Consider the following 25,330-nt stretch of genomic DNA (forward strand, 5'->3'; position numbering starts at 1 on the left):
CTACACACATTAGCATGTATTGTTATTGAATTGCAGGCTACCGGTAATTACATTTCCCCAAAACCTTTATGATTTTCCTGTGATGTTTTATTGACGTGCGCAGTGATTAAAAAAAATTGCCATACACTCAAATAAATAACACCACTCAAATGGGTAGACCGTCTAAATAAATACTATTAGCATATTCTTTACAATGAAATAAATTTTCTAGATGTCATGCCGAAGAGAGTGATCCACATGCATGATAATACAAATGACCCATTATTGACTTGTTATACTGTCAACAGTATATGTCTGTCTGCCTGCCCATGTGCCATTAAACTAGAGTGCTATTTTGTGGTAACTTGACAAGGTATGTCCACACACGTTTAAATATGAATTGCCTTTACTTGCAAACTAGAAAATAAAGACGTACAGCAGCCATGTACAAACGGTAGAATACTGAGAGCGATATAGCCAATTTAACATGAGAAGTGTCCCGTTTTACTGCGCCGACTCTGGGCGATGACATCACAGAAGGGTAAAGGTCACGGTCAATACTAACGTCCATAATAACAACGCTTACATGAATAGTAATAATACTATACTGCAGTTAAGCACAATTCAGTAGGAATTATTTGTATAGTGTTCACCGTATAACACATTTGTACAATGACCAGAATAAACAACGTAGGCCCAGTTCATTGTTCCATTTGTTTGTAGAGAAAGTCAAGCTGCTTTTCACTGAGGTTAACTGAATTTGAGCATAAAATGGGCCAATCTTTCTCAAACCTTTCCCCTCTTTGACAGTGCAGGCAGCTGTGGGCCTACCATCCCACTGCATTACACCCTCGTATTGCTCAGAGGAGAGAGGAATAATGTACATTTCTAAAAGTTTAAAACCCATCCTTTGAAATTATTTTCTATTAACTGTAATGTTCATCTCGCTCATGAAAGCCTTTTTGATTGTATTCTGACACCTTCTGGCCAACATGTATACTGCAGCCATTGAGTGAAATAGCGTAAATGCCAACTTCTACACAGCCTATACACAGCCTATACACAAACTCAAACCTCTCTCATAGAAACATAAAAATAAACAAAAATACACAAAAAACTTTGATGGTGGTGCCGAGTAGGATGAGCACAGGTCAGCACTGACAATTGAATACATGCAGAAAAGAAAAAAATCTATTAGGTCATGGGATAGTTCACCCAAATGACAAAATTGCATATTGGTTTCCTTTCCTTTCATTTTTGATATATATAAAAATTACAACCCCCACCATGTGAAAAAAAGTGATGTCATCAACAGCCAATGTTTACTTTTTTAATTTGGGCTATAACAGTCTATTACAAATCAGTCTGACAGTACTTTTGACAGTATTTCCACCTGACAAATCAGTTTGACAGTACTTTTGACAGTATTTCAATCTGAAGGAAGTATGGCTTGAGGTGACTGAAAAGCATCAGAAAGGTATTGGGAAGTTCAGAAGATCATCAGGTCATCAGATCATTTCCCCCCCAGTCTGATTTAGTGCCTGGTCTTGTCCACTCTGTTCTAATGAGTCCTGCATGGTTTGTGGGCATTGTAGAGGGAAACAGAATTCTATTTTGTAGTGTAAACGATTCAAAAGATAGAAACACATTTGTTGGAAGAAAACCGAAACCGCTCTGTTTATTACAACCACATGTTCTATGAACCAAGCTCAATTTTATTTCAGAGTTTCTCCCGCGACCGTCATTTTCAAATGAGGTGACCCCACATTGGGCCACGACCCCTAGTTTGGGAAACACTGCTGAAATAAAACCCAAGCATACCTTGTCCATACGCTGATTACAGGGTAAGGAAACAAATGTCATTTTGCAATTTGTGTGAACTATCCCTTTAAACAAAGCAACCTCCTGGACTTAACACTCTGATAAAAACTGTTCAAATAAAAACAAACAAATAACTAAATAATCAAACCTTTATTAGTTGCACTATTGGAGAAGATGAGGAGATAATTCACTTGATACCCACCTCTATTCAAGCACTGTTAGTTTCATGCTTTGTTAAATGGGGGTGATGGCGCATTCACCAGATCACACCCACGCAGTTTAGCAGCCGGGCTGAGCTCCCTCCCACTGCCTGTAGTGCCGCCGCCTACAATCACTATTGCCATGGCAACACATCAGTGACTTGCATTGGCAGGGAGGCCATCACACAGGGCTGAGATTGGAAGGATGGGAGGGAGGGAGCTACACATGTGGGTGTTCAGTGATGAGTTGACCTGATCTCAGGAGAAAATCTGTGTGTGTGTGTGCGTGCGTGAGAGAGAGAGGGCGAAAGAGAGAGAGAGATGTGAAGTATGAAAAGGACCTGCGTCAGAGTGAGCAGAGTGAGTCATCGGGCAGTTTCAGAATGTTTTAATATGACACTGATGCAAATGCTTTACCACAGACAGCGGTTCATCATCCCTTTCTTTTTTAAGAAGAGAAACTGTTGACTGGACCACATTCAGTCTGTCTGTTAGCATTCATTATACCTATAAATACCAGTATAGGTTCTCTGCCATGGAACAGTTTAGCTGTCTAGCTGTAAAAAAAAAAAAAAAAAGAACCGAAAAAATCTAAATGTTATTATTTTATCGTAGGACACAATAATAAGATTAATATACACTGCTCAAAAAAATAAAGGGAACACTTAAACAACACATCCTAGATCTGAATGAAAGAAATAATCTTATTAAATACTTTTTTCTTTACATAGTTGAATGTGCTGACAACAAATCCACACAAAAATAATCAATGGAAATCCAATTTATCAACCTATGGAGGTCTGGATTTGGAGTCAGACTCAAAATTAAAGTGGAAAACCACACTACAGGCTGATCCAACTTTGATGTAATGTCCTTAAAACAAGTCAAAATGAGGCTCAGTAGTGTGTGTGGCCTCCACGTGCCTGTATGACCTCCCTACAATGCCTGGGCATGCTCCTGATGAGGTGGCGGATAGTCTCCTGAGGGATCTCCTCCCAGACCTGGACTAAAGCATCCGCCAACTCCTGGACAGTCTGAGGTGCAACGTGGCGTTGGTGGATGGAGCGAGACATGATGTCCCAGATGTGCTCAATAGGATTCAGGTCTGGGGAACGGGCGGGCCAGTCCATAGCATCAATGCCTTCCTCTTGCAGGAACTGCTGACACACTCCAGCCACATGAGGTCTAGCATTGTCTTGCATTAGGAGGAACCCAGGGCCAACCGCACCAGCATATGGTCTCACAAGGGGTCTGAGGATCTCATCTCGGTACCTAATGGCAGTCAGGCTACCTCTGGCGAGCACATGGAGGGCTGTGCGGCCCCCCAAAGAAATGCCACCCCACACCATGACTGACCCACTGCCAAACCGGTCATGCTGGAGGATGTTGCAGGCAGCAGAACGTTCTCCACGGCGTCTCCAGACTCTGTCACGTCTGTCACGTGCTCCGTGTGAACCTGCTTTCATCTGTGAAGAGCACAGGGCACCAGTGGCGAATTTGCCAATCTTGGTGTTCTCTGGCAAATGCCAAACGTCCTGCACGGTGTTGGGCTGTAAGCACAACCCCCACCTGTGGACGTCGGGCCCTCATACCACCCTCATGGAGTCTGTTTCTGACCGTTTGAGCAGACACATGCACATTTGTGGCCTGCTGGAGGTCATTTTGCAGGGCTCTGGCAGTGCTCCTCCTGCTCCTCCTTGCACAAAGGCGGAGGTAGCGGTCCTGCTGCTGGGTTGTTGCCCTCCTACGGCCTCCTCCACGTCTCCTGATGTACTGGCCTGTCTCCTGGTAGCGCCTCCATGCTCTGGACACTACGCTGACAGACACAGCAAACCTTCTTGCCACAGCTCGCATTGATGTGCCATCCTGGATGAGCTGCACTACCTGAGCCACTTGTGTGGGTTGTAGACTCCGTCTCATGCTACCACTAGAGTGAAAGCACCGCCAGCATTCAAAAGTGACCAAAACATCAGCCAGGAAGCATGGGAACTGAGAAGTGGTCTGTGGTCACCACCTGCTGAACCACTCCTTTATTGGGGGTGTCTTGCTTATTGCCTATAATTTCCACCTGTTGTCTATTCCATTTGCACAACAGCATGTGAAATTTATTGTCAATCAGTGTTGCTTCCTAAGTGGACAGTTTGATTTCACAGAAGTGTGATTGACTTGGAGTTACATTGTGTTGTTTAAGTGGTCCCTTTATTTTTTTGAGCAGTATAAAATATATTTTTTAAATCTTATAACATAGAAAACATCATTTTCCTTCTTTCTGGATCAGACATATACCATGAACGAGGAAAGACAACCACCATAAAAAATAAAGTTTAATCATGTTTATGTGCTGTATAACAAATAAAATATATTAGTGTTTAAAAAACAGGTGCATATCTACTGTGTAGGCAAGCCTAGGCTAACTCGATGACTTACGATAACAGCGATAAGTACATGAATCAATGTACTATTAACATCTTGACTGTCTATCACGCTGCTGAACATGCGTCGGTCTGTGAACGTTACACGACACTGATTAAACTAAACCAGTACAGAGGACAGGAGAAGTCACCTAGCACAGAACAGAACAGACAGTGGGCCCAGAAAGTATGTACTTAAACAGTACTTACAAAAGTATTGCATTTGTTGCAGTCTTATTGAGCTAGAGAGACTACTATTAGAAAACTGTTGTGACTGCGGTGACCCCCCAAAAAAGACCAACAGACTATAGAGCAAGACAGATTTACACATTGGAAACACAACATTAAACTACCATCTGAGAGCTAATTCTAACATACATCTTGAATTATACATTGGTGGTCACAGCTGAAACACCGCTAGGATCTAAGACTACTAGGCTATGTAACATTAACATCTTATGATAACAGACACTTTCACTTGTTTTCTCTAACAACAGTTATTCGGTTTTTGCTCTACACACATAAACACTGTACTGAGATTGACACCAACACTACACTGACAAAACCCTGCTTTTGGGATTAGGCAAATATTCTTGTAATACTACAGGCCAAATTGGCCCTGTCGATCCTACAGTGAGATATGTATTAAAACACAACTTTCTGGAGTGCAACAATATAACAGATAGTGATAGGGGAAGAAATCAATACAGTTACATATCGGGATATTCTTTTTGACAATATATTGCAATATTATTTTGGACAATATCGCAATCTTATTTTTGTGCTTGTTAGCTGTACATGCGCAAAAACTCCAGTATTTTCTCTTCTATAGCTTGTTATCCATCTTCTTTTAAAATGGTGAGCCAACATCCTTTCGGCACTTTTTCACATGACTGATCAAAACACCTTTTTTGTGGCTTTAATGGCTCTTTTTTCATGGCTCTGCAGTATCAAATCACAACACATATCGAATTGGCACCTAAGTATGGTGATAATATTGTATCGTGAGGTCCCTGGCAATTCCCAGCCCTAATAACAGACCAGGGGCCCTACTCAATAAAATGGGTAACTCAGTAAATGTTGTGTTGAGGTTCAAATGTGCATTCTTACAGTTCAAGATCATGTGTTTGACAGACTTATCAAGGAAACTCGATTTGTCTAGGCCAACCCACGGGCAGACTGGCCATCTGGCATTTCGGGCAAATGCCAGATGGGCTGGACAATTTTTTTGCCTAGTGTGCCTGTCTAAACAGTTTTTTTTGTGCACAATTATCATGATCTGGCTAATAATGGGGGCCTCAAGGGGAAAAAAATGGGCTGGTATGGGGGCCTTGAGGAAAGAAATGGGCCTGTGTGGGGGCATCAAAGTAGAAAAATGCTGGGGCTGATTTTTGGTCCCAGTCCGTCTCCAGGCCGACCTATCCCATAACACTGATCTGAACTCTGACTGGAGATCTATACACAAACAATTCTGCAGCCTCAGTTTAATTTACAGTACCACTCATAAATACATACAGTAGGATGAAGCAAAACTATAATTTCTCCTCTACAGATAGCTCTCTCTTTTCACCTCTGATTAAAACAGAATCCTACTGTATTCTTTACAGTACATCAGTTACCCACCGATTGAACACGACAAGCCAAAAATAGCTTGGGGTATTTTGGTTCTTTTTCATATCCTGACCATCCTGACCCGCTGCGCTCTTGTTTCACTTAACTTCATTCAAATTCATGTAGCGAAACAATGTAAGCTCAGGAGATCAGGATTGTGGTACAAGGCTACTTTCCCTACCCATCATTCTTAAATAACATCATGTACATCAATCAATAAATACATAAAGACCTATTCAGCATGAAAGGTATCCTGTGAAAGGACATCCTTGTTCAGTTTTCCCCATGACTGAGTCTGTGCTCTACTCTAGACGCTTTGGCAAAAAACCTTAGACAAAATTAAAGAAAATAAATGCTTTTTTTGAGGCAACGTTGGTTTGTTAAGGCTCTACTGTGGCTGTGCTTGCTTTAGTATCCATTGATTTGACTGAGATAGATGCTTAGTGTAAAAAGTGTATATGATGACTAAAACCGGATGGGGAAACAGACGAAGGATGGGAGGCACTATGTGGAATCCTCTGGTTCTGATTTGATGGTCTTCCTGTCAGTGTGGTTGGCCGCTTGATGCGAGGATCCATTTTCTAAGGTAAAACACAAAGAAAAAGTCATCAGAATAAAACATGCCATGTGTTTTCTAATCATATACCTTTTCACTCATACTGTAGCTTGAATGTAGGCAGGTGTGTGCATGCAACAGACCATTACTAATACTCACCGTTTGTAGTGTGTATGTATGTTAATACATATGTGAGTCAAGAGTGAACATACATTTGCCTGAGTGGTGCTGTACCTGTTGCTGGTGCTTTGGCCTCATCTGTGTTATGGTTGTTATGGTATCGTTTGAGCTCATTGGCTAGCTGCTTCCCCAGGGGAAGCTCCCCCTCCGCCACACTCTTACTGGCCACACGCAAGTTCATTGGTTGCTCGTCTGAAAACATACATAAACACACAGACAAACATGGGGGCATGGATAAACCATTGAGACACACGCATCCATATTACACAGCCAATTCCAATGGCGCTGCTGTTAGAGTATCATTCAAGAAGCTGCTTAGATGATGCGAAAAATGACATTAACATTCCGTCTCTCAAAATCTTGAGAGATCTGATGCGCATTTGCTGTGGGCCCGAGTTTGTACTCCACTCGGTGCCCAAAAAAGATTTTATACACTTCTTCTCATTCAACTTGAATAAGGTGCTTTAAATAGCTTATGAAGGAGAGACAGGATGAAAGAGAGAGAGACAGAGAGAGAGTGGGAGAGAGGAGAAAGACAAAGAGAGAGAGAAAGAGAGAGAGAAAGAGAGAGAGATCGAGAGGGAGAGAGACGCCCCTGGGCAGCAACATGGCGGAGGAGGTGAACAGGCGTGGGAGAGTTAATGACAGGTGCAGAGAGAGGATAATTATGGGTAACATGAATATAATGAGCTGTCAGGAGTATGGGCCGTGCGAGAGAGAAAAGGACGAGAGAGAAAAGGACGAAGATGGGATGAGTCCCTGAGGGATGGCTACCGGCTTAACACAGTTATGATTCCTCCTCACTTTGAGATGTGTGAGAAAAAAAACAGATACAAACTGATTCCCTGACTTATAAAATAAGATTTGAAAGCTGGAAATGGTGATTCACAGAGCTGTGAATTTGGAGCATGAGGATAGCACTCATGTACGAGCACACTACAAAGAGAGATACAGAAGACAGACAGTACCATTACCTTGGTGCTCTGTGCTTTTGTCTACCGACGTGCCGTTGGTGCCTGGAGCCTCACTGAGGTACTTCAAAGCCCCTGCAGGTATCCTCCAGTCCAGAGCGTGTAACCTCTCCTGTACCGCCGCATCATGGAGGATCTCCATCTGTCTGGCTAACAGACGGTCCAACTGCACCTGTTAAAACACAATACATTTACAGTTCGTTAGCGACTGCTCCTACTCTTGTCAAAGACATGCCTCCAGAAATGACAGTGTCAAATAAACGTGTCTCCTATAATGTTTACTTTATAAAAATATAAAAATGTAACCCCTTTTTCTCCCCAATGGAAGCCAGCCGCAGCAATGTATTGGAGGAAACACCGTTCACCTGACGACCAAGGTCAGCCTGCAGGCGCCCGGCCCACCACAAGGAGTCGCTAGAGCGCAATGAGCCAAGTAAAGCGCTCCCCTAGCACGGACGACCCGGACCCGGACTCCTGATCACGGCCGATTGTGATACAGCCCGGGATCAAACCCGGGTCTGCAATGACGCCTCTAGCACTGCGATGCAGTGCCTTAGACCGCTGCGCCACTCAGAAGGCCAATGTTTACATTTTATAATCCATTTTTCAAGTATGTTACCTGAAGGTTTCTCCCAACTATCTCCTCTCCTTTGGACTTGGCGCAGGCTAGCTGTTCCCTCAGTATGCCCTGTCTCATGTGGATGGCCTGCAGAGCCTCCTGGATGTCAAAGAAGTTCTCCTCTGTCTTGATTCTTTTAGGAGACGGCTCATCTCTGTCGCCGCAGCGAGACCTACAGTGGAGAAGACAATAAATTCAGTTTGTATGCAGAGAAACATTGAAAGATATGGAAAGCATAGTCTGAACATGACCTGAATCATACCATACGATAATTTACACAACTTAAAAATATGTCTCTGTAAAATGTAACACACTACAGTAATTAGTTACATAGTAATAACCATGAGGAGAAAATGTACTTAGCAAGTAAATAAGTCACCCATGCTTCCCAACTTACCTTAGCATTGCTAACTCTAACAAGCAAGGTTGTGTGAGGTGCAGTGGAGGAGAGTGGCTCTTACTTGCTGGTCCTGTAGGTGTATTTGTAGGTGACCTCTCTGGAGATCTGCCTGGCCAGACCAAACAGCTCGTCTCTACGGGTCAGTAGTACCATGTCTCTCATACACAGCTGGGCTGCTGCTTCGTTCACTGTCAGCTGAAAGAAAGAACAAAGATGAGTCATGTTGTCAACTATAACTGGAGATACACAATTCTGTCAGAGAGCTCTTCAGTTGTAACTTCTACTGACCTAGTTTTAGACAGCTGAAGCAAGCGCACACATTTTCTTCAGGTGATTTACGTTTTGTAGTTTTCACCTCTTATTTGAGGAACTGAGGTTTGTCACTTGTATTGCACTGCCACTGAGTAGACTAACCTAGTACTGCAAAAGTATCCCATCTCTTATCCCTACCTCATGAAGCGTCAGTTGTTTGCCGTCCCTCCTCTTCGAGTCGAAGCGTCCGTAGATGGCGCTATACTTCCTGATCTCCTCCTCTCTCCTTGGATCATCATCACTCATATCAAAGATGTGGCTAATCATCTTAGCAAGTTTCTTATTGGTCTTCAGCTGCTCTTTGACCTCCGCGGGGTCGCTCTTAGACAGGGACGGGGTTATCCGGTCCACACACTCCAGGACAGACTGCAAAGCTGCAGCGTCAAGTGCCTCCTGACCCTCTCGGGGTGACGACGGAGACCCCCGATCGGACGGAGAGAGGCTCTGTTCGCTGTCGTTGCTGTGACCCGACCAGAAGCGCCCCTCGCTGCCGCTCTGCAGTGGAGACCCCCCTGACACTCTGTCCCTGGCCACTTCCAGCTTTCCTGGATCCAGACATGATGCAGCTATGATTTTGGGAACCTTGACATGGGTCTCGCCACGGGCGCTGTTGCTACCCCCTCGCTCCGCGCTGACTGGCGTGGGTGACCCCTCGGGTAACTTATAGACTGGTATACTACACACCGGTACAGATGTCAGGGGCTGATTAAACAACGTTGGATTGGTGACCCAGTCTCGCAGGGATTTCTGGAGCCTCCGGACGTGCAGGGGCTTGCTGGCCATGCCCACCAGAGCCATAATCTCTAGGAACTCCTCCTCCCCGGCCTCACAGAGCTGCTGCACATCATCTCCTCCCTGCTGGATGAAGGCCTCGTAGTAGTACAGCAGGTTGGCCCTCTGGAGGATTCGGTAGAGCTGCAGCTCCCCCAGAGTTCTGGGCAACGCCGCCGCCATGCCTGGGAGAGAGAACACAAGACGGGATGGGCAAGAGGTTCTGCCTGACCAGAGAGTGTTGGTGTGTGTGTGTGTGTGTGTGTGACTGGCTAGCTGACTGACTGAAAGAGGAAGAGGCACTCCCTCCACTCTGTCTGAGTTCCCTTTGTAAGTTCTGCACTACTAGGGCTGCAGAAGGAAGAGTGGCGGTTCGCAGTTAGAGTCCTGTTAGTTGCTGATGGGACCACATGCCACAATCCTCCTTTGCAGTATGTGTAGGTGGCCTCTCTAACACACACAGGCTCCACTTGCTTTAGCCAAGGGATTGTTAACTACCCATTTCTTGCAAGTTAGAGGACTATGCCACAAATAATTAGATATTGCTGAACGACCCTTGTGAATGATATAATTTGATTGTTTATCATAAATGGGAATTCAGAGAGTGTTTGCAAACAACTGCACAACTACTTCATAACCACATGCTGTCAAAACCTCTGGGCAAAATGCAACGCAACCTGATAAAACCCGACCTTCCAAAGAACAGAGAAAATCAAGACAATATGACCATGGAATATTTGCACAAATCAATCTAGCTAAATAGAAAATAAAATAAATTCGTTTCAAAACACACAAAGTAAAAAGGTAAATACAAAATGCAGTGACCCAGCACCAGACTAAATGTCACTCACAACCGGTCTTGCAAGTAAATCCGCATCAGGAAGATGAGTAAAAAATACCATTGTCTGCAATAATAGAACAGTGCTGCAACATTGTATCAAGGCCACAACTTGTTAAAGTATTATCATAGCCCAATAACTTATTCCAACGATGTATTTTAAGTGTTACATACCTGGTGAACGTTAGTCCCCTTTCGTTTCCTTTATCTAGTTTTTACAATCTACCAGCTACAGTATAGGCTGAACTGCCATAAACTGTAACTGAATAAACTGTACAATTATCTGTAGATCTATAATTTCCTAATAAGCGCGCTCTCTGGCCTAAAAAGCCCTCGAGTTCTTTGACGTTTCCCTTCCCTCCTTCGCCTCCTTGAATAGAAATACGAGTGTGTTGAACGTCTCTAGACTAGATGAGTGTGAGCTGCCTGCTTGCTACCCTACCCCCCTCCTCCCCGGCGATTGAAATTGGGATATTCCGCGGTTGCTACAGTGCTCACTCCCACGCGCCTGCGTGACGCAAATCCTGGCGTGGGCGGACAGCGGCGTGGGAGGCTTCTGCATGGAATACCAAGCACCACATCTCAGCAGTGGCAGAGGCAGGCAGCGTCGGTCACCTGGGACGGTGTGAGGCGAGGGCAGAGTAGACCCTAAAACGCCCTTTTGGCTATATGACTGTATAGAAGTGAAACTGTTGACATTTCAGATAGACTAATAAGGATCGGCTCATATCATCTATGATGTAATTAGGTTATTTGATCTTTTAATTAATTGACTGACATGTTTTTCACTCCTTCACTCTTTGGATAAAACACGTTAGTATATGCAAATTATGTTTCTATGCAAACATTTATTTTGAGGGTCTTGCCATGACAATTTAGTGTCTTGGTGTTTTACCCATCAGATTACTCTCAGAATTGAGGCAGTAAGTGGTAATATAGGCAGAGAGAGAAGGGGGACTTTGCCCTATGTCTGCATGGGAACCACAAACATTTCTCTAAGGACTTACACACACCCACACAAATCTTCGGCTTTCACCAGCCCGTTTTCCAATATACTCTCAGACTTGTGCATTGCCCATTTCACTTTGGGCGTGGACTGTCTACAATACACATAATCAACTCACAGAACAAGACGTTCATTCTGTGTCCTTCACTGTCATGTGACTATAAACTCTTACTTTCACATTGTTATCACAAATGATATAAAGGAGAAAGGCTTGTTCTCTCTAGAGACACAACAGAAAGCGTCCTGCTTACTGTTATGATAACTCAATCTGCTTCTGTATCAATGAGCTATTTCTGGAAAGTAGGCCATGCAGCCACAGCACACAGCACAGCCTTAGGGAGATGATGAGACTTTGTTTTTATCCCGGAAAATAGATCTATAATATATCTAGAATCTACACACTGCTACTGAACAAACTCTCAGCGCACATTTCTTGTACTCATGAGAAAAGAGACTCGGAAGCATTATACACCGACTAACTACTATCTATATTTGCAGAGCTACTTTTTTCAGCTGCAATTTTTTTTTAAAGAAAAATTATAATTATGAATATGTATTTACCGAGCTAGGCTACTACTTTAACTGCTACGTTTTTTTTTTACCAAGAAGATGAATTATCAAGATAATTGAGTAGAGAAATATACTGTATTTCCCATCCTTGTGAAGCTATGAGACCAGAGAACAGAGAAAAGAACCGACTAGCTACTATTTACAATAGTTTACTACATTATATTTTATGGAGAAGATTAATGATGAGGATAGGTAATTGAGTCAGAGAATGCGTCCCAAATGGCACCCTATTCCCTATATAGCGTACTTTGGACCTGAGCCCTATGGGGAACAGGGAATAGGTAGCCATTTGGGACACAGGCAGAGTAGAGGAGCAGCTGTTGTGTGGTTTTGATGTGCTTTCCACACAGCCAGACAGGGCCAGGGTAACAGAGAACAGGTACGTCCAGCCCAGATAGTTTCCAGCAGCACACCCACTCCTTTAATCCTGTCTGTGGACGGCCCTGACCTGCCAGAGCCCACGCGCACGCATGCACGCACGCACGCACGCACGCACACACACACACACACACACACACACACTCTCCGAATACACCCGGCATTGCTGCCATGCACCCTGTTACAGGGCTACATACACGCTAGATATGTTTTCCATTGAATATGTCCACTTTTAGAGATGAGATAACATATATATTTTCCATTTGCCTCAAATAGTTTTATCGGCACTGTATTTCAGGTTTCTATAAGTGCTCTTTTTAAAAGTATTCTGTACATCTTCACTGTTGTACCAATTACAAACCCGTTTCACCGACACCCACGCACGTGTGAGCTTGACAGCCCCTCGCCTTCCCCTGTGATAACACCCCCACACACACCAGAGGAAGCTTCCTGGTCTCAAAATGGTTAAGATGAAGGACATGAATAACACATCCATTAGAATATAATAAATTCAATATTTACAGACACGAGCACCTATGCAGGTGTTATAACACATTATGCATTAAACACTATTAAACTATAAATGTGAATAGTTGACTTTCATAGTTTTGTTAGTAAGTGAAAAGTAACATTTGTGGGCGAACCCTAAACGGTATGTAACGTATAGCCCATTATTTGGTGTTTTTGTGTCCGATGCCATGAGCATCTTATGTCTGAGTGAACATGTGTCTGCGAGCTAAGTGTGGGTGGAAGTGTGCGTGTGGGCGGCAGAGTGTGCTGTGTATGTGGGCGGAAGTGTGTGTGTGGGTGCGGGTTGAGATAAGTACTACAATCTTAGAACTGACGAGGTAGTATTACTACAATGAACTTGACAGCATTTTTAGATCAATGTCATTATGTTGATTGTGCATCTCTATGTCCATAAATGCAGCAGATGAAAATTCAGTGAATTCCCCCCCCCCCCAGTAAATAGTGGTCTGTCTATACAAAACAGATACGCCAAACTAGTACCTAATGACAAACACAGAGGCAGGCTAGGATTGATCGGCCCACACTCAGGGTCCGTAGTGGGTTTCTCAGTGTCATAATGAATGGAGATTACATTCCTAAACCCCGGGGGTTTTACCCATGTGGGTGGGCCTACGATCATGCAGGTTCCAGAGACCCCCTCACCGCCCACCGCCTAGCCCAGCTAATGTGTGTCATATTATCTTCCAATGTACTCACTCACTCACTCACTCACTTATCCCCATCACGACTGGGCTGGCTCATAGGGCAGCAACAAAGGCTCTCCACTTCTGCCGGTCTTCGGCCATCTTCCCCACTGTGCACCAGCTCTGATGGTGTTGGAGCTCAATCTGCTAACGCAGGGGAAATATCACCTCACACAGATGCCAAGTCTAGACTCGTGCTCTTAAATGGCGGTTTAATATGATGATTTATTTCAGACACATTGTATTATATCCTCAGTCTATCAAAGATAACCCAGTTCCCTTTATAAAAACGAGTAGAGCTGATGAAACAAACTGTGCAAACGAGAAATGAGTAAAACTAATGTTGGTGTTCTCTTTGAAGCGAAAGCCGGACAATTTTGCATGATTATTGCTGTTAAGTTTTTGATCTCAACCCAACCAGCATGAAAAACAACAGCAGACGCTAGGGATTAGGATCCCCCCCACTCACACGCCCACCCGCAAATCAAGTCCCTGACTCAGTGACAAAACCTCAGCAACATAGTTTGCCTCACATGTACTTTTCAGTACTTATCATATGTACTTATCCAAAGGGATGAGTCTGTTTATCTCTCTCGGCACTTGACAAGAAACTGACATACCAATTATTTAAGTGGTGAAATGTTAAGTCAACTGCTTAGACCTCATTGAACCACTACTGGGTCGGGGAGTCATTGTACTCTTCCACGCTGTCCTTGCTCCTTGAATCCTACGGCTTTGCTGCCCAACCGGGTATTGGTGGGAGTAACCATGTTTCTGAGCTCCCTTGCTGTGCCTCCTGCAGGCTAAGGCTGGGGCTGGTGTGGGCTGTGGGCTGATGGCTGGCCCTGTAGGCGTTATGTATGGTTGTATTGATGACGGTAGAGACAAAGCCTCTCACTGTGTCACACGGGGCACTTTTTCTCACTCTGCAGGACATCCTGGGTCATGCTTAGTAGGGCACACAGCCACCGCAGCAAAACTGTTTGCAATGGAAAGCGACAATCTGTGCTCTAATTTGACACATTCAGGTAGTAGGCCTAGGCTACCACTTCCACTGTTTTAAAAACGTTTTCCACCAACTTAACAACATGACCCTGGTGACTGTATGCGACGTATGTGTAGAACTGCATCAGTTGCATTGGAAATCAAATCAGGCATTTTAATTTACTAGATGTCAAAAGGTCCTAGGCCTACAATATACACAAAACGCATAATAATACAAATAATAATTTCAAATGCATAGTGCTTTTCATTAAATAAAATAATCTCAAAGCGCATGCAAAGCAAAACACCACATGTAAATTGATGGTAGAGACGGATATTGAATCTCTCTCTATTTGGCTTGGGATGAAAGGTTAGGAGTTGAGGAAGTTTGGATTGGAAAGGCAGTGTAGCTTCAGCGGAGGGAGGGGGCCTCGATGGTACAGCCAGAGAGAAACCAACACAGTCGGGACATTCCAATAATCAATTCACTGCCTCTCCGCTGTAACACGTAGCACATGTTGAACTATCCCGGAGTGTTTCTCAAAGATCACGCAGGCCTACACAATATCACACCTATCATTCCAATGATCAGCATGATTATTACCATGCGTAGCTATTTCATCAGTGCAGCATTGTCAGTGTACAGTACTGTGCAAATCAATAAAAGGATGATGCTACAGTACTACAGCAGTCCCATGAGGCCCTACTGAACATGGCAGCTGTTCGGTCCGATCATGTCCTAGCATGTTGGAGTGTCCACACCACAGGCATAAATAGGACCAGTTCATGACTCAACACTATCAGCAAAGCCATACACAGCCACAAGGCATTGCAGCGGGACTAATGTATGCGCGAGTCCGTGTGGTCAAGAGTAAACAAATATTATACTGGTGTTTGCCTCAATAAGATCGTTGAGGAACATGGGAATGTCATCTTTTTTTATTATGCTTTCAAATGAACTGATTCATGAGAGTACTTTCAAATGAACTGATTCATGAGAGTTCTTTCAAATGAACTGATTCATGAGAGTACTTTCAAATGAACTGATTCATGAGAGTACTTTCAAATGAACTGATTCACAGAGTGCAGCTGATAGAGAAACCTTAAGGTAAAATGTAAAAATGATTAATTCCTTAGATGTAGACAACAGGCTTAACAATATTGGATAAGACAGCTGCCACGGTCAGTCTTAGTCTCTCGAGACTGTTATAGTAGAATCACTTTATATAGAGTACACCTAATAATGATAATGAAGGACATTAACTGCTGTGTTGAAAACAAAGACGATTCGGGGGAAACAAGTCCAATAATGAAATCATTTCCCCCCCCTTCATCTTCAACATCAATATTAGCTTATATTTTCTGCCGAGACAAGGGATGTTGCAGGTGGCATTGTGGTGTAGTTTCTGAAGAGAACACCATTACTGTCCTCCCACACACTCCCATCAGCAGCAACAGCAAGCACAGCCTGACCTCAACACACACACACACACAGACGCACACACACGCGCGCTTATGGTTAGTACTTCAATACGGTACACTACTGCCACCAAGTGTCTACTCTTAGGATTTTAAAAACATGCCGGAATAGACAGCCATAATATAATTGAGACCCCAGAAAAGCAGCGAAAGTTAATGATTTATCTACGAATACATTTTTATTGTATATACACATATCATTTCATCCCAAGAGTCCAAATAATAACATGATTGTCAGAAGCGCGTGCAGGAAGACACAGATGAAATAAATACATTACATTCTAGAAGGCAACAATTCCCTTTTGTCCCTTTCTGGATCAAATTCTATTTACACAATGCCAGATCACACACACACACACACACACACACAGAAAGCTTATCATTCAGTACTTTTTACAGCACACAGTCATCGATGTGGACTAGTGCTCATTGCTCCTTACCCCTTTCCTACTGCACGTCGCAGGAACCCAATGAGGCCCGCGAGTGAATGTAAGTACCGTCTCTAAACTCAAATCAAGCAGTTGACGTGACGCCTCAAAGTTACCAGGTGAAAAAGCCAGAGTGCTCCACAGAGCTCCCCTAGTCTGGTATGGGAGAGGGCTGGGATTCGGGGTGCTCTGCGGGGCGGGCCTTGCTAGGTATGCTGCTGGGGTAACCGTTATGGTGGCGTGGGGACTCCTTTTGCTCTGCGTTGTGTTCAGTCTTCACTACCTGGTATTCAGAAGAGTTCTGATCATTTTCCTCCTGGCAACAGACGAGATAATATAACATCATTGGCTAATCAATCGTGACAAAATGTTTTGGATACACTAACGATATAACCAAACCATGCACTAAACTAGTAAACCAAACACAGGCACATAGGACATTTGACCACATTCACCACCGCACGTCACAAAGACAGTGTCGAATTCACCGCTACAGTGCACACAAAGAGCAAACACAGTCTCACCTTTCTTTAGTTCACACGAAGGCGTGGGGAGGAAATCGTTCACATATTGTCACTGTTAATCATACGATATAAAAATAAATCTAATTGAAGTAAAAGATTTAAAAGGTTATAAAAAAAATAATAACAAATTGGCTTGAAATTCTTAAACTTTCGATGCGCACATCCGAGGACAAGAGTTCTCATTGAGATTTGACACATCTTTATAAGATGACTACCGTTCATCATCCTACCTGCAGTGGCTGTGTCTCTGAGGGTAGACTACTCTTGGTCATGCAGTACATCTCTCTGATCTGGCAGACAGCGAAGGCTATGGTGACCCAGGGGGATCCACTCAGCACCCAGGCAGGTCTGTTAACATCCTCCTGCTCCTCCTGGTGCTTTGTCTTCTTAGCCGGGGGTCTAGGGTTAGAGCGGGGCACCATCACACCAACCTGGTAGTAGTAGTAGTAGTAGTAATTAGTAGTACTAATAGTACACGTCATTGTCCCACAATAGGAAATTGGTTTGCTGAAAGAAGCAGTACAACAATTTGGAAAGTTCTGACCTGGCTCTGGTTCTGCATCAAGTCTATGGTAGCGATGGGAACTGGACTGGAAGGAACTGGAATGTTCTCTGCTAGCATCCTGTCCTCTATTGAGGGGGAAACAATTTAGGTTATTTGTGTATGGTACACTGTTAAAAATAAGGGTGGTTTGCAGTTCTATAAATAGTTTGCTTTTAGTGCAACATATGAAGCAATCCATTAATCCATTCTATACAGAACAAATTCCTCTAACAGTGCAGGGTCTGTAAAAAATATGAACTGAGGTGCTCTCCCCTCCCTCACCCTTTTCCTCGTTCTGTCCGGTCAGACATTGAATGAAGGAGAAGATGAGGAGTATAACCAGGGAAGCCATTCCAATCCCTCTGAACGTCTCTGCAGCTCCTGGAAAAAGAAAGATGCACTTTACAGATACAGAAAAAGCATAATGGTTACACTTTGTATTAAGGTGTCATTTAACAGGGTTATGAATGGTTTATACATCCGTTTATAGACAGTTGATTATTAGCGGGCGTGCAGTTTATAAATATGTAATAAATAGTATAACTCATTGGTTCTCAAAATCATGTTCTAATATAAAAACACGGCTGTCTGTCAAGAGTTGCAAAATTTCACTACTCAAGCGGGACTGTCAAAAGGGGCCGTTGTTGTCGCATCCGTACCAAAATAGTTGACGAAGACGCCCCCCACCATGGCCCCACAGCCCCGTCCCAGCCCCAGGTGTAGACCCTGGAGGATACCCTGGGCAGAGGTCCTCAGAGCTGGGGGCACCGCGGCACTCAGGTAGGAGATACAGGCTGCCCAAACCGACGCATGGGTCACACCTACAGCCCAAAGAGACGGACAGAAAGACAGACAAAACAAAAAGTTTAGAGAAGTGAAATACTCTACGTGGCTCAATTGGTAGAGCATGGCGCTTGCAAAGCCGGGGTTGTAGGTTTGGTTCCCACGGGGAACAGTACGAAAAAGTACAAAAATCTATGCACTCACGACTGTAAGTCACTCTGGATAAGAGCGTCTGCTAAATGACTAAAATGTAAATGATGCCAGAGGACAAACATCGATGGAGGTCTTAAACATTACACAGCCTATAAGGATAAAAATGCTTCTTCAAAGTAGGGGCGGCATGTAGCCTAGCGGTTAAGAGTGTTGGGCCAGTAACCGAAAGTTCGCTGGTTTGAAACCCTGAGCCGACTAGGTGAAAAATCTGTTCATGTGTCCTTGAGCAAAGCCCTCAACCCTAATTTCTCCTGTAAGTCGCTCTGCATAGAGTGTCTGCTAAATGACAAAAAAACCCGTAAAATGTTATACATTATTTCAATAATAATGCCATATAGAAGAAAAAGCAGTCTGTCTTGTAGTATTAGCATCAATTGGGAAAACAATCTAACAGGAAACCTCGCCTCTCTTTTATTTAAGTCCTATGGTTAAGGAAGTGTTGACACTTAGACTTCCATTCATCATCAGTCAGGCAGACGGACTTGTCATTCCGTGACCACAGATTCAAGACGTCAGATAGATATATATACATATCCTTACGCTGAAGTAACGGGATGGTCATCTTACTTTGCTTTGTGGGCTGGGACTGCAAAACACTCCTCTAAGACACAGAGCTCAGGAAGAAGCTATAGCACCAAAGCAAACAGTGCCTCTCACTTATGACCAGTAATAACGAGCTTATTCTTATGTATTGAGCATATTATCTGTTTTTACTAGAAATATTGTCATGAGGCGTAGGCCTATAAGACATTTTATCCGCCACCATTCAAAACACAACGCCATAGTTAAATTCCTTGCAAGAATCATGGATGAGTACATTCACTATACAATACGGGACCTCTGTCCTAGAGCAGGGGATGGCAACAGGCTTTCTTTTTTGGCCCCCCAAAGTTTTTAGTAAAATAATATACAAATAATCATCATATACTCTTCTTGACCAAAAGTATGTGGACACCTGCTCGTCGAACATCTCATTCCAAAATCATGGGCATTAATATAGAGTTGGTGCCCCCTTTTCTGCCATAACAGTCTCCACTCTTCTGTTAAGGCTTTCCACTAGATGTTGGAACATTGCTGCGGGGACTTGCTTCCACTCAGCTACAAGATCATTACTGAGGTCGGTCACTGGTGTTGGACGATTAGGCCTGGCTCGCAGTCGTCGTTCCAATTCATCTCAAAGGTGTTCGATGGGGTTGAGGTCAGGGCTCTGTGCAGGCCAGTCAAATTCTTCCACACCGATCTCGACAAACCATTTCTGTATGGACCTCGCTTTGTACACGGAGGCTTTGTCATGCTGAAACAGGAAAGGGCCTTTCCCAAACTGTTGCCACAAAGTTGGAAGCACAGAATCATCTAGAATGTTATTGTATGCTGTAGTGTTAAGAATTCCCATCACTGGGGCATCCCAAGTGGCGCAGTGGTCTAAGGCACTGCATCGCAATGCTAGCTGTGCCACTAGAGATTCTGGGTTCGAGTCCAGGCTCTGTCGCAGCTGGCTGTGACCGGGAGACCCATGGGGCAGTGCACAATTGGCCCAGCGTCATCCGGGTTAGGGGAGGGTTTGGCAGGGATATCCTTGTCCCATCGCGCACTAGCAACTCCTGTGGCGGGTCGGGCACAGTGCACGCTGACACGTTGGCACGGTGTTTCCTCCGGCACATTGGTGTGGCTGGCTTCTGGGTTAAGTGGGCATTGTGTCAAGAAGCAGTGGTTGGGTTGTGTTTCAGAAGACACAAGACTCTCGAGTGTAAAGTAACCAGGAATTCATCTAAAAATGTGTTTCATTTAGGAAGTCTGTTGTCAAGTGTTTGCACACCAAAAAAATTATGATACATGATTGTGTCTCAAAATACAATCTCTTTTTGGGCTTAGTTGTGGTCAATTTGCAGTGTACAAATTATAGTATGGATCTAGTTGCCTACCTCTGTCCTATTGGTTATTGTGTACCCAAGGTGTCTGAAAGAGGGAGCGGAACAATATATTCTCTTGTCCAGTGTTTGACAAGACCCATCCAACCTGCTCTTAAATAATCTTTCATCTGTAACCACAGAAAGACAAACAGGGGTAACATTGTGCCTATTCACTAGTCATATGACATTACCAGGATATCCTTATTCAATTTCCTTTTGTTGATACTGTCTTTTAATACGACAGTTTTTGATGTGATACTGTAATGGCCTTTTCACTTAAAATCAATATTAACATTCCTTTAAATTATATCTTATCCTGTTCTTGTTTAGTTGGCACGGACAAAGGTGTTTCATAAGGCAGAAATAACAGAGATTCCCGTCCTAAGACGTACTTTACTGAGGCTCCATAATACAGCCCTTAACAACGGACTCAAATTTGAACCTTTCCTCAGTCAGATGTCAACAGGAAGTAACGTCGATGTCGGACCCGCTCTCTCTTACCTTGTAAGACCTCCATAGGCAGAACTATCCATGCATTCTCCAAGTAAGAAATGTACAGGTAGCGTGCTGTGTTACATGCCAAGCCAATGTACAAGACCCTAAGTTAGGAAAACAGGGAGGAAAGAGAGGAAATGAGTGATGAGATTTTCAGAGGTTAGGTACTCGAGCAAAAGTTATTAAGAAGAAGCAAATAGATAAAATAGTGTGATGTATGGAGTGTATAAGCTTGTCAGCCTTTTTGATTTATTATCCCAGGTCTAAAGAGATGCCCTACTTGGCATAGTTAGTATGACTCTTTGCGTACAGTGCCCATTGAACTGGTGAGGCAAAAAGCAGTGGCACAAATTCTTCTTGAGACCTTTGCACTAATAGGTAACTGCATTACTTGCCGGGTTACAACCTCCCAAGATGTTAGAGAAGAATGTTTGAAAATTGTGCGTCAAAATGACATAGGTCACACAGAGCTGATAGAGTGATGGGCCTCTCTCCTTAAACATAACACCACACTCTCAAATGTCCCTGCTCTGTGCTAGGTCTGTCTGTCTGACTATAGTATACGCTCAAGGTCTGTGTGACGTTCAAGCAAGAGGCACTCTAAACGAACACGATTGTTTACATGCAGCATGTCTAGTTGAGGTAAAACGGGAGAGCAAATGTGGAAATCCTCAGTTTCAGAAAATACTGTGGGCTTTGGTTGTTGTTGTTGCTGCTGCTGTTTTTGGTAAAAGATTTGGCTAAAAGAGATGGATAATGCGATATCCCTTCCTCCACCACCCTCCCAAAACCTAGAACAACATCAACAACCCCATCCTTACCTGATATGTCCCACCAGCTCGATAAACTTATGACTGGTGAAGTAAGCAGCCAGCTCCGACACATGACTCAAAACCGAACACACACCAAACAGCGTGGTGGTTCCCTTCAGGTCCTCTAGATGCCAATACAGGAAGGTGAACACAAAGCCGTAACCGAAGCCCATGAACCAGGCGACGAACAGCACCGTGCTGTACTGAACACTACAGAGCAGCCTGAGGAGGTCAGTGTAGTGGAAAGGCTGTTCGGTGGTGGACTCTGGGGTGATGGGGGTCTGGTCCGTGGCGGAGCTCACGCTCCCCTCTGGAGATGCAATGTTCCCCTCTACCTGTGTGAAAAAATGAAGGTGTAAAACAAATAAAAAATGTACAATTTTCTATTTAAAGCAGTATTTACTTCTGCTAAAGAAATTAGAAAGACTATTTCCACTTAGTGTGAGTTTTAATTTTCCAGTTGATTTACCTGTGGTATCTCTACCTCCTGGGGCCTCTGAGGCACCTCCTGTCTGTAGTCCCCACTGTCAAATCAAATCAAGCTCAATTTAAAAGATCATTTAAAACCCCCACACATTTACCGTAAAATAATACAATGAAAGATATTAAAAACAAACAGCAATTGTATAAAATAGATGAATAAAAGTACATAAAACAAAATGGAAGTCTAAAATAACAATAAAATCATTGATTTAAGGAAAAGCTAAAAGGATAGGGTTTCAAACATAATTTATTATTACCTGTCGAAGTAGAATTGGGTTGCTACCACCAGGGCCAGGCCCATCATCACTCCAAACACTATGAAGGCCACCTGGGGAAGGAATGAAAGAAAGAGAGAATGAGTGAATGTATGAATGAGTGAACAACTGAACAAAATTAAATTAACTCCATTTTTATTTACGTATCAACTATGTTGCCCTTAGTGACCCATCGCTTATTATTTGTCACATTTTCAATGTCATACATTACCTGGTAGTTCTTGTACTCGGGCAGGATACAGCCGACCACGCCGTCGATGAGCAGCGTAATGTGGGTGTGGTCTATCCAGATACCCACTAGCAGCATGGTCACGCCCCAGCCAAGGGACCCCCACATTCTCTGCAGGCCGTAGCGGTCCCGGTGCTTCCCCAGGTACTCTAACGTCACCGTGTCCACAATGGTGACTGCCGGTGCGCTGAAGAACTCCCCCACGATGATGACCAACAGGATTAGGAGAAAGATGCTCTCGACCTGATCCTCGTTGTACTCAATGATGTACTCTTTAGGTTGGGTGGGGGCAGGGGTAGTGGTAGTTGTTGCCATAGTTGTTGAAGTAGTATTTGGTGTAGCTTGAGTGGTATTGGCCTGCTCGTGAGGCACCAATATGGAATGTGTGGTGGGGGCATGGGTAGGGGCAAGGGTGGGGGTTTTAGTGGTCAGTGGCATAGTTGTGGTATTCAGTAAAAGCTGAGCGGTATTGCCTTGCTCATTCGGCACCACTCTGGGTTGGGCATGGGTGGGGGTGTAAGTGGTTGTTGCCGTGGCATTGTTCTGCTCGTAAGACACCCCTGTGGATTGGGTGGTATTGCTATCAGCACCTCTCCTATGCCTGCGGCGTACGCTATAGCCAGAATCAAGGCCATTCAAAACAAAAAGGAAGCTAGGAAAGTAACTTCGAAACAAATCCCGACGACTTCTCCTCGTGTGATTGGTGGAAACGTCCGGGAGCGAGCCATTAATTGGTGTCATAGTCGTCAAGGGCAGTATTGGTGGAGCCACAGTGGTGATGTCCACCTTCTCCTTACAGATCATGGCAGCTGGTTTGACAAAGCCGATGCCACAGTTGAACACCAACCAACACAGCACAGAGAACAGCAACAATGGCTTCCCTTTCTTAAAACGATCGGCCACCACTCCCCAGAATGGCGCACTGCAGAACTCTATAAAGTACCGGATCCCAACCAACAGTCCACTACGGCTTGGCGACATCCCGAGCTGCTTGTAGTAGACGGCTAGGAGTGGGTGCAGGGAACCATACGCTGCATAGAAGAAGAAGTAGAAGATCTTGGAGATGAGGAGCTGGGAGTTGACTCTGAGGGATATCCTCTCAAAGCAGCCTAGGTCTTTCAGTGGTGAGGCCATGGGTGTCTCTGGAGCAGACTGTGTGTCTGATGCTGCAGCAGACACTGGAGTGGAGCCTGGCTCTCGGTCGGTCTGCACCTCCAGGGAAAGAGTGTTGAAGGGTTCATCCAGGACGTACTTCCTCTTCTGGTCCTCTTCATCATCCGATAGGATTACCACTTTGTCGTCTGCAGCCATCTCTGGAAGACAGGAAGTTAGATTCACGTTTACTGTAACCTAAACAGTAGGCTACATTGATTATCATAAGGATACAGTCTATGTGTAGCAATATTGATGTTACTCATATTGATGTTACACAGGAAACGGAAACCACTTGTTACTTACCTACTTCATGTACTTGATGTGCTGGTTAACAATATGCATAATAAAGTTTGCTTAACTATATATATATATATTTGTCTGTCGTGACTACAACACAAAGCATATTGAAACACTATGCTATACAGTAAATATGTTTAGCATGGCTAGAATTGGCTACAATAGATATTAGGCTATCAACAAGTTGCACAAGTGGTGTAACAAATATAGTAACATTGTTACAACCTAATAACTCATGTTGCTCGTGAGTGGGAATATCATATCAGAAGAACCGGTGAAACCGGTGCAAAAATACGTTTCGCCGTCCAATGCGGAAGTGTAAACGAAATGCATGTTTCACTATCAAATAACACTTCACACCAAATTGAATAAATAAAGGTGCAACGTTTACTTTAAACAGTGCTGAACAGCGCACTTAAATCATACTATTGTAGATACGCAATAAAATAAAATAAAACGTCATAAATGTGAATTAGCACAGTTTATCTTTAAATTGGAAATGAGCTTGGACGCCAACTTTCTCATCAATCTTACCTGCAAAAGTCCCCGGTCCGTGTTTCCTATTCTTTCAACTATGACAACGCAGGTTCGGCAGTGGCAGTTGCGTCTCCAAGTCTGAAATCGAAAGCTTTCTGCATTGCCTACAGTACAGCTTATTCCGTCGTTATCCTATGCATGCATGATACCGATGATATACCATAAGTAATATCCTTAATAAAGACCAATAAACACATCCTAGTTCAGGCCATTTCGCTTAGACTGGAACTTCCGAACTCGATTCGCCCAGACGATGGGCCTCGTGTGAAGTCTGTTAAAGCGAACCCAACCTCTAAACAGTGTACCGCTGCCCTTCAACATACACCAACTACTGTAAATGCATAA

At 43.8% G+C, this 25,330-nt stretch overlaps 2 protein-coding genes across 6 annotated transcripts; both read right to left on the reverse strand.

The window, feature by feature from the left end:
* Window positions 1-4,182: 4,182 nt before the first annotated feature.
* LOC115179860 (NGFI-A-binding protein 1-like) lies at window positions 4,183-17,569 on the reverse strand. Of its 2 annotated transcripts, none has more exons than XM_029741722.1 (7): window positions 17,483-17,569; window positions 9,199-10,016; window positions 8,810-8,943; window positions 8,349-8,520; window positions 7,733-7,901; window positions 6,813-6,950; window positions 4,183-6,603 (listed from the first exon to the last, which is right to left on the reverse strand). In XM_029741722.1, exons 2-7 carry the CDS (start codon window positions 10,012-10,014, stop codon window positions 6,527-6,529), a joined length of 1,506 nt encoding a protein of 501 aa, XP_029597582.1. In that variant the 5' UTR covers window positions 10,015-10,016; window positions 17,483-17,569; the 3' UTR covers window positions 4,183-6,526. The 2 variants fall into 2 exon arrangements, with proteins under 2 accessions (XP_029597582.1, XP_029597580.1); XM_029741720.1 differs by lacking the exon at window positions 17,483-17,569 and adding an exon at window positions 10,844-11,277.
* LOC115179859 (major facilitator superfamily domain-containing protein 6-A-like) lies at window positions 16,454-25,316 on the reverse strand. Of its 4 annotated transcripts, XM_029741717.1 has the most exons (12): window positions 24,983-25,313; window positions 22,979-24,309; window positions 22,750-22,820; window positions 22,479-22,533; window positions 22,019-22,344; window positions 21,204-21,301; window positions 18,456-18,617; window positions 18,079-18,177; window positions 17,797-17,882; window positions 17,483-17,683; window positions 17,253-17,256; window positions 16,935-17,044 (listed from the first exon to the last, which is right to left on the reverse strand). In XM_029741717.1, the coding sequence occupies exons 2-12, from the start codon at window positions 24,305-24,307 to the stop codon at window positions 17,034-17,036; spliced, it is 2,442 nt and encodes an 813-aa protein (XP_029597577.1). In that variant the 5' UTR covers window positions 24,308-24,309; window positions 24,983-25,313; the 3' UTR covers window positions 16,935-17,033. The 4 variants fall into 4 exon arrangements, with proteins under 4 accessions (XP_029597576.1, XP_029597577.1, XP_029597578.1 ...); XM_029741716.1 differs by lacking the exon at window positions 17,253-17,256 and having other exon boundaries at window positions 16,454-17,044; window positions 24,983-25,312; XM_029741718.1 differs by having other exon boundaries at window positions 16,986-17,304.
* Window positions 25,317-25,330: the final 14 nt, after the last annotated feature.

This window comes from Salmo trutta, chromosome 39, assembly GCF_901001165.1.
Source record: "Salmo trutta chromosome 39, fSalTru1.1, whole genome shotgun sequence".
Classification (NCBI taxonomy): domain Eukaryota; kingdom Metazoa; phylum Chordata; class Actinopteri; order Salmoniformes; family Salmonidae; genus Salmo; species Salmo trutta.

Coding starts and splice junctions, on each gene's coding strand:
- LOC115179859 (XM_029741716.1), bottom strand. CDS start 24,307: ATGGCTGCAGACGACAAAGTGGTAATCCTATCGGATGATGAAGAGGAC. Junction 18,178..18,455: donor CGTCTTCGTCAACTATTTTG/GTACGGATGCGA, acceptor TTCTTTTTCCAG/GAGCTGCAGAGACGTTCAGA. Junction 17,045..17,482: donor CAGAGACACAGCCACTGCAG/GTAGGATGATGA, acceptor GTCTGTTGCCAG/GAGGAAAATGATCAGAACTC.
- LOC115179860 (XM_029741722.1), bottom strand. CDS start 10,014: ATGGCGGCGGCGTTGCCCAGAACTCTGGGGGAGCTGCAGCTCTACCGA. Junction 6,951..7,732: donor CAAAAGCACAGAGCACCAAG/GTAATGGTACTG, acceptor GTATGTTTTCAG/ACGAGCAACCAATGAACTTG. Junction 6,604..6,812: donor GGCCAAAGCACCAGCAACAG/GTACAGCACCAC, acceptor GTTTTACCTTAG/AAAATGGATCCTCGCATCAA.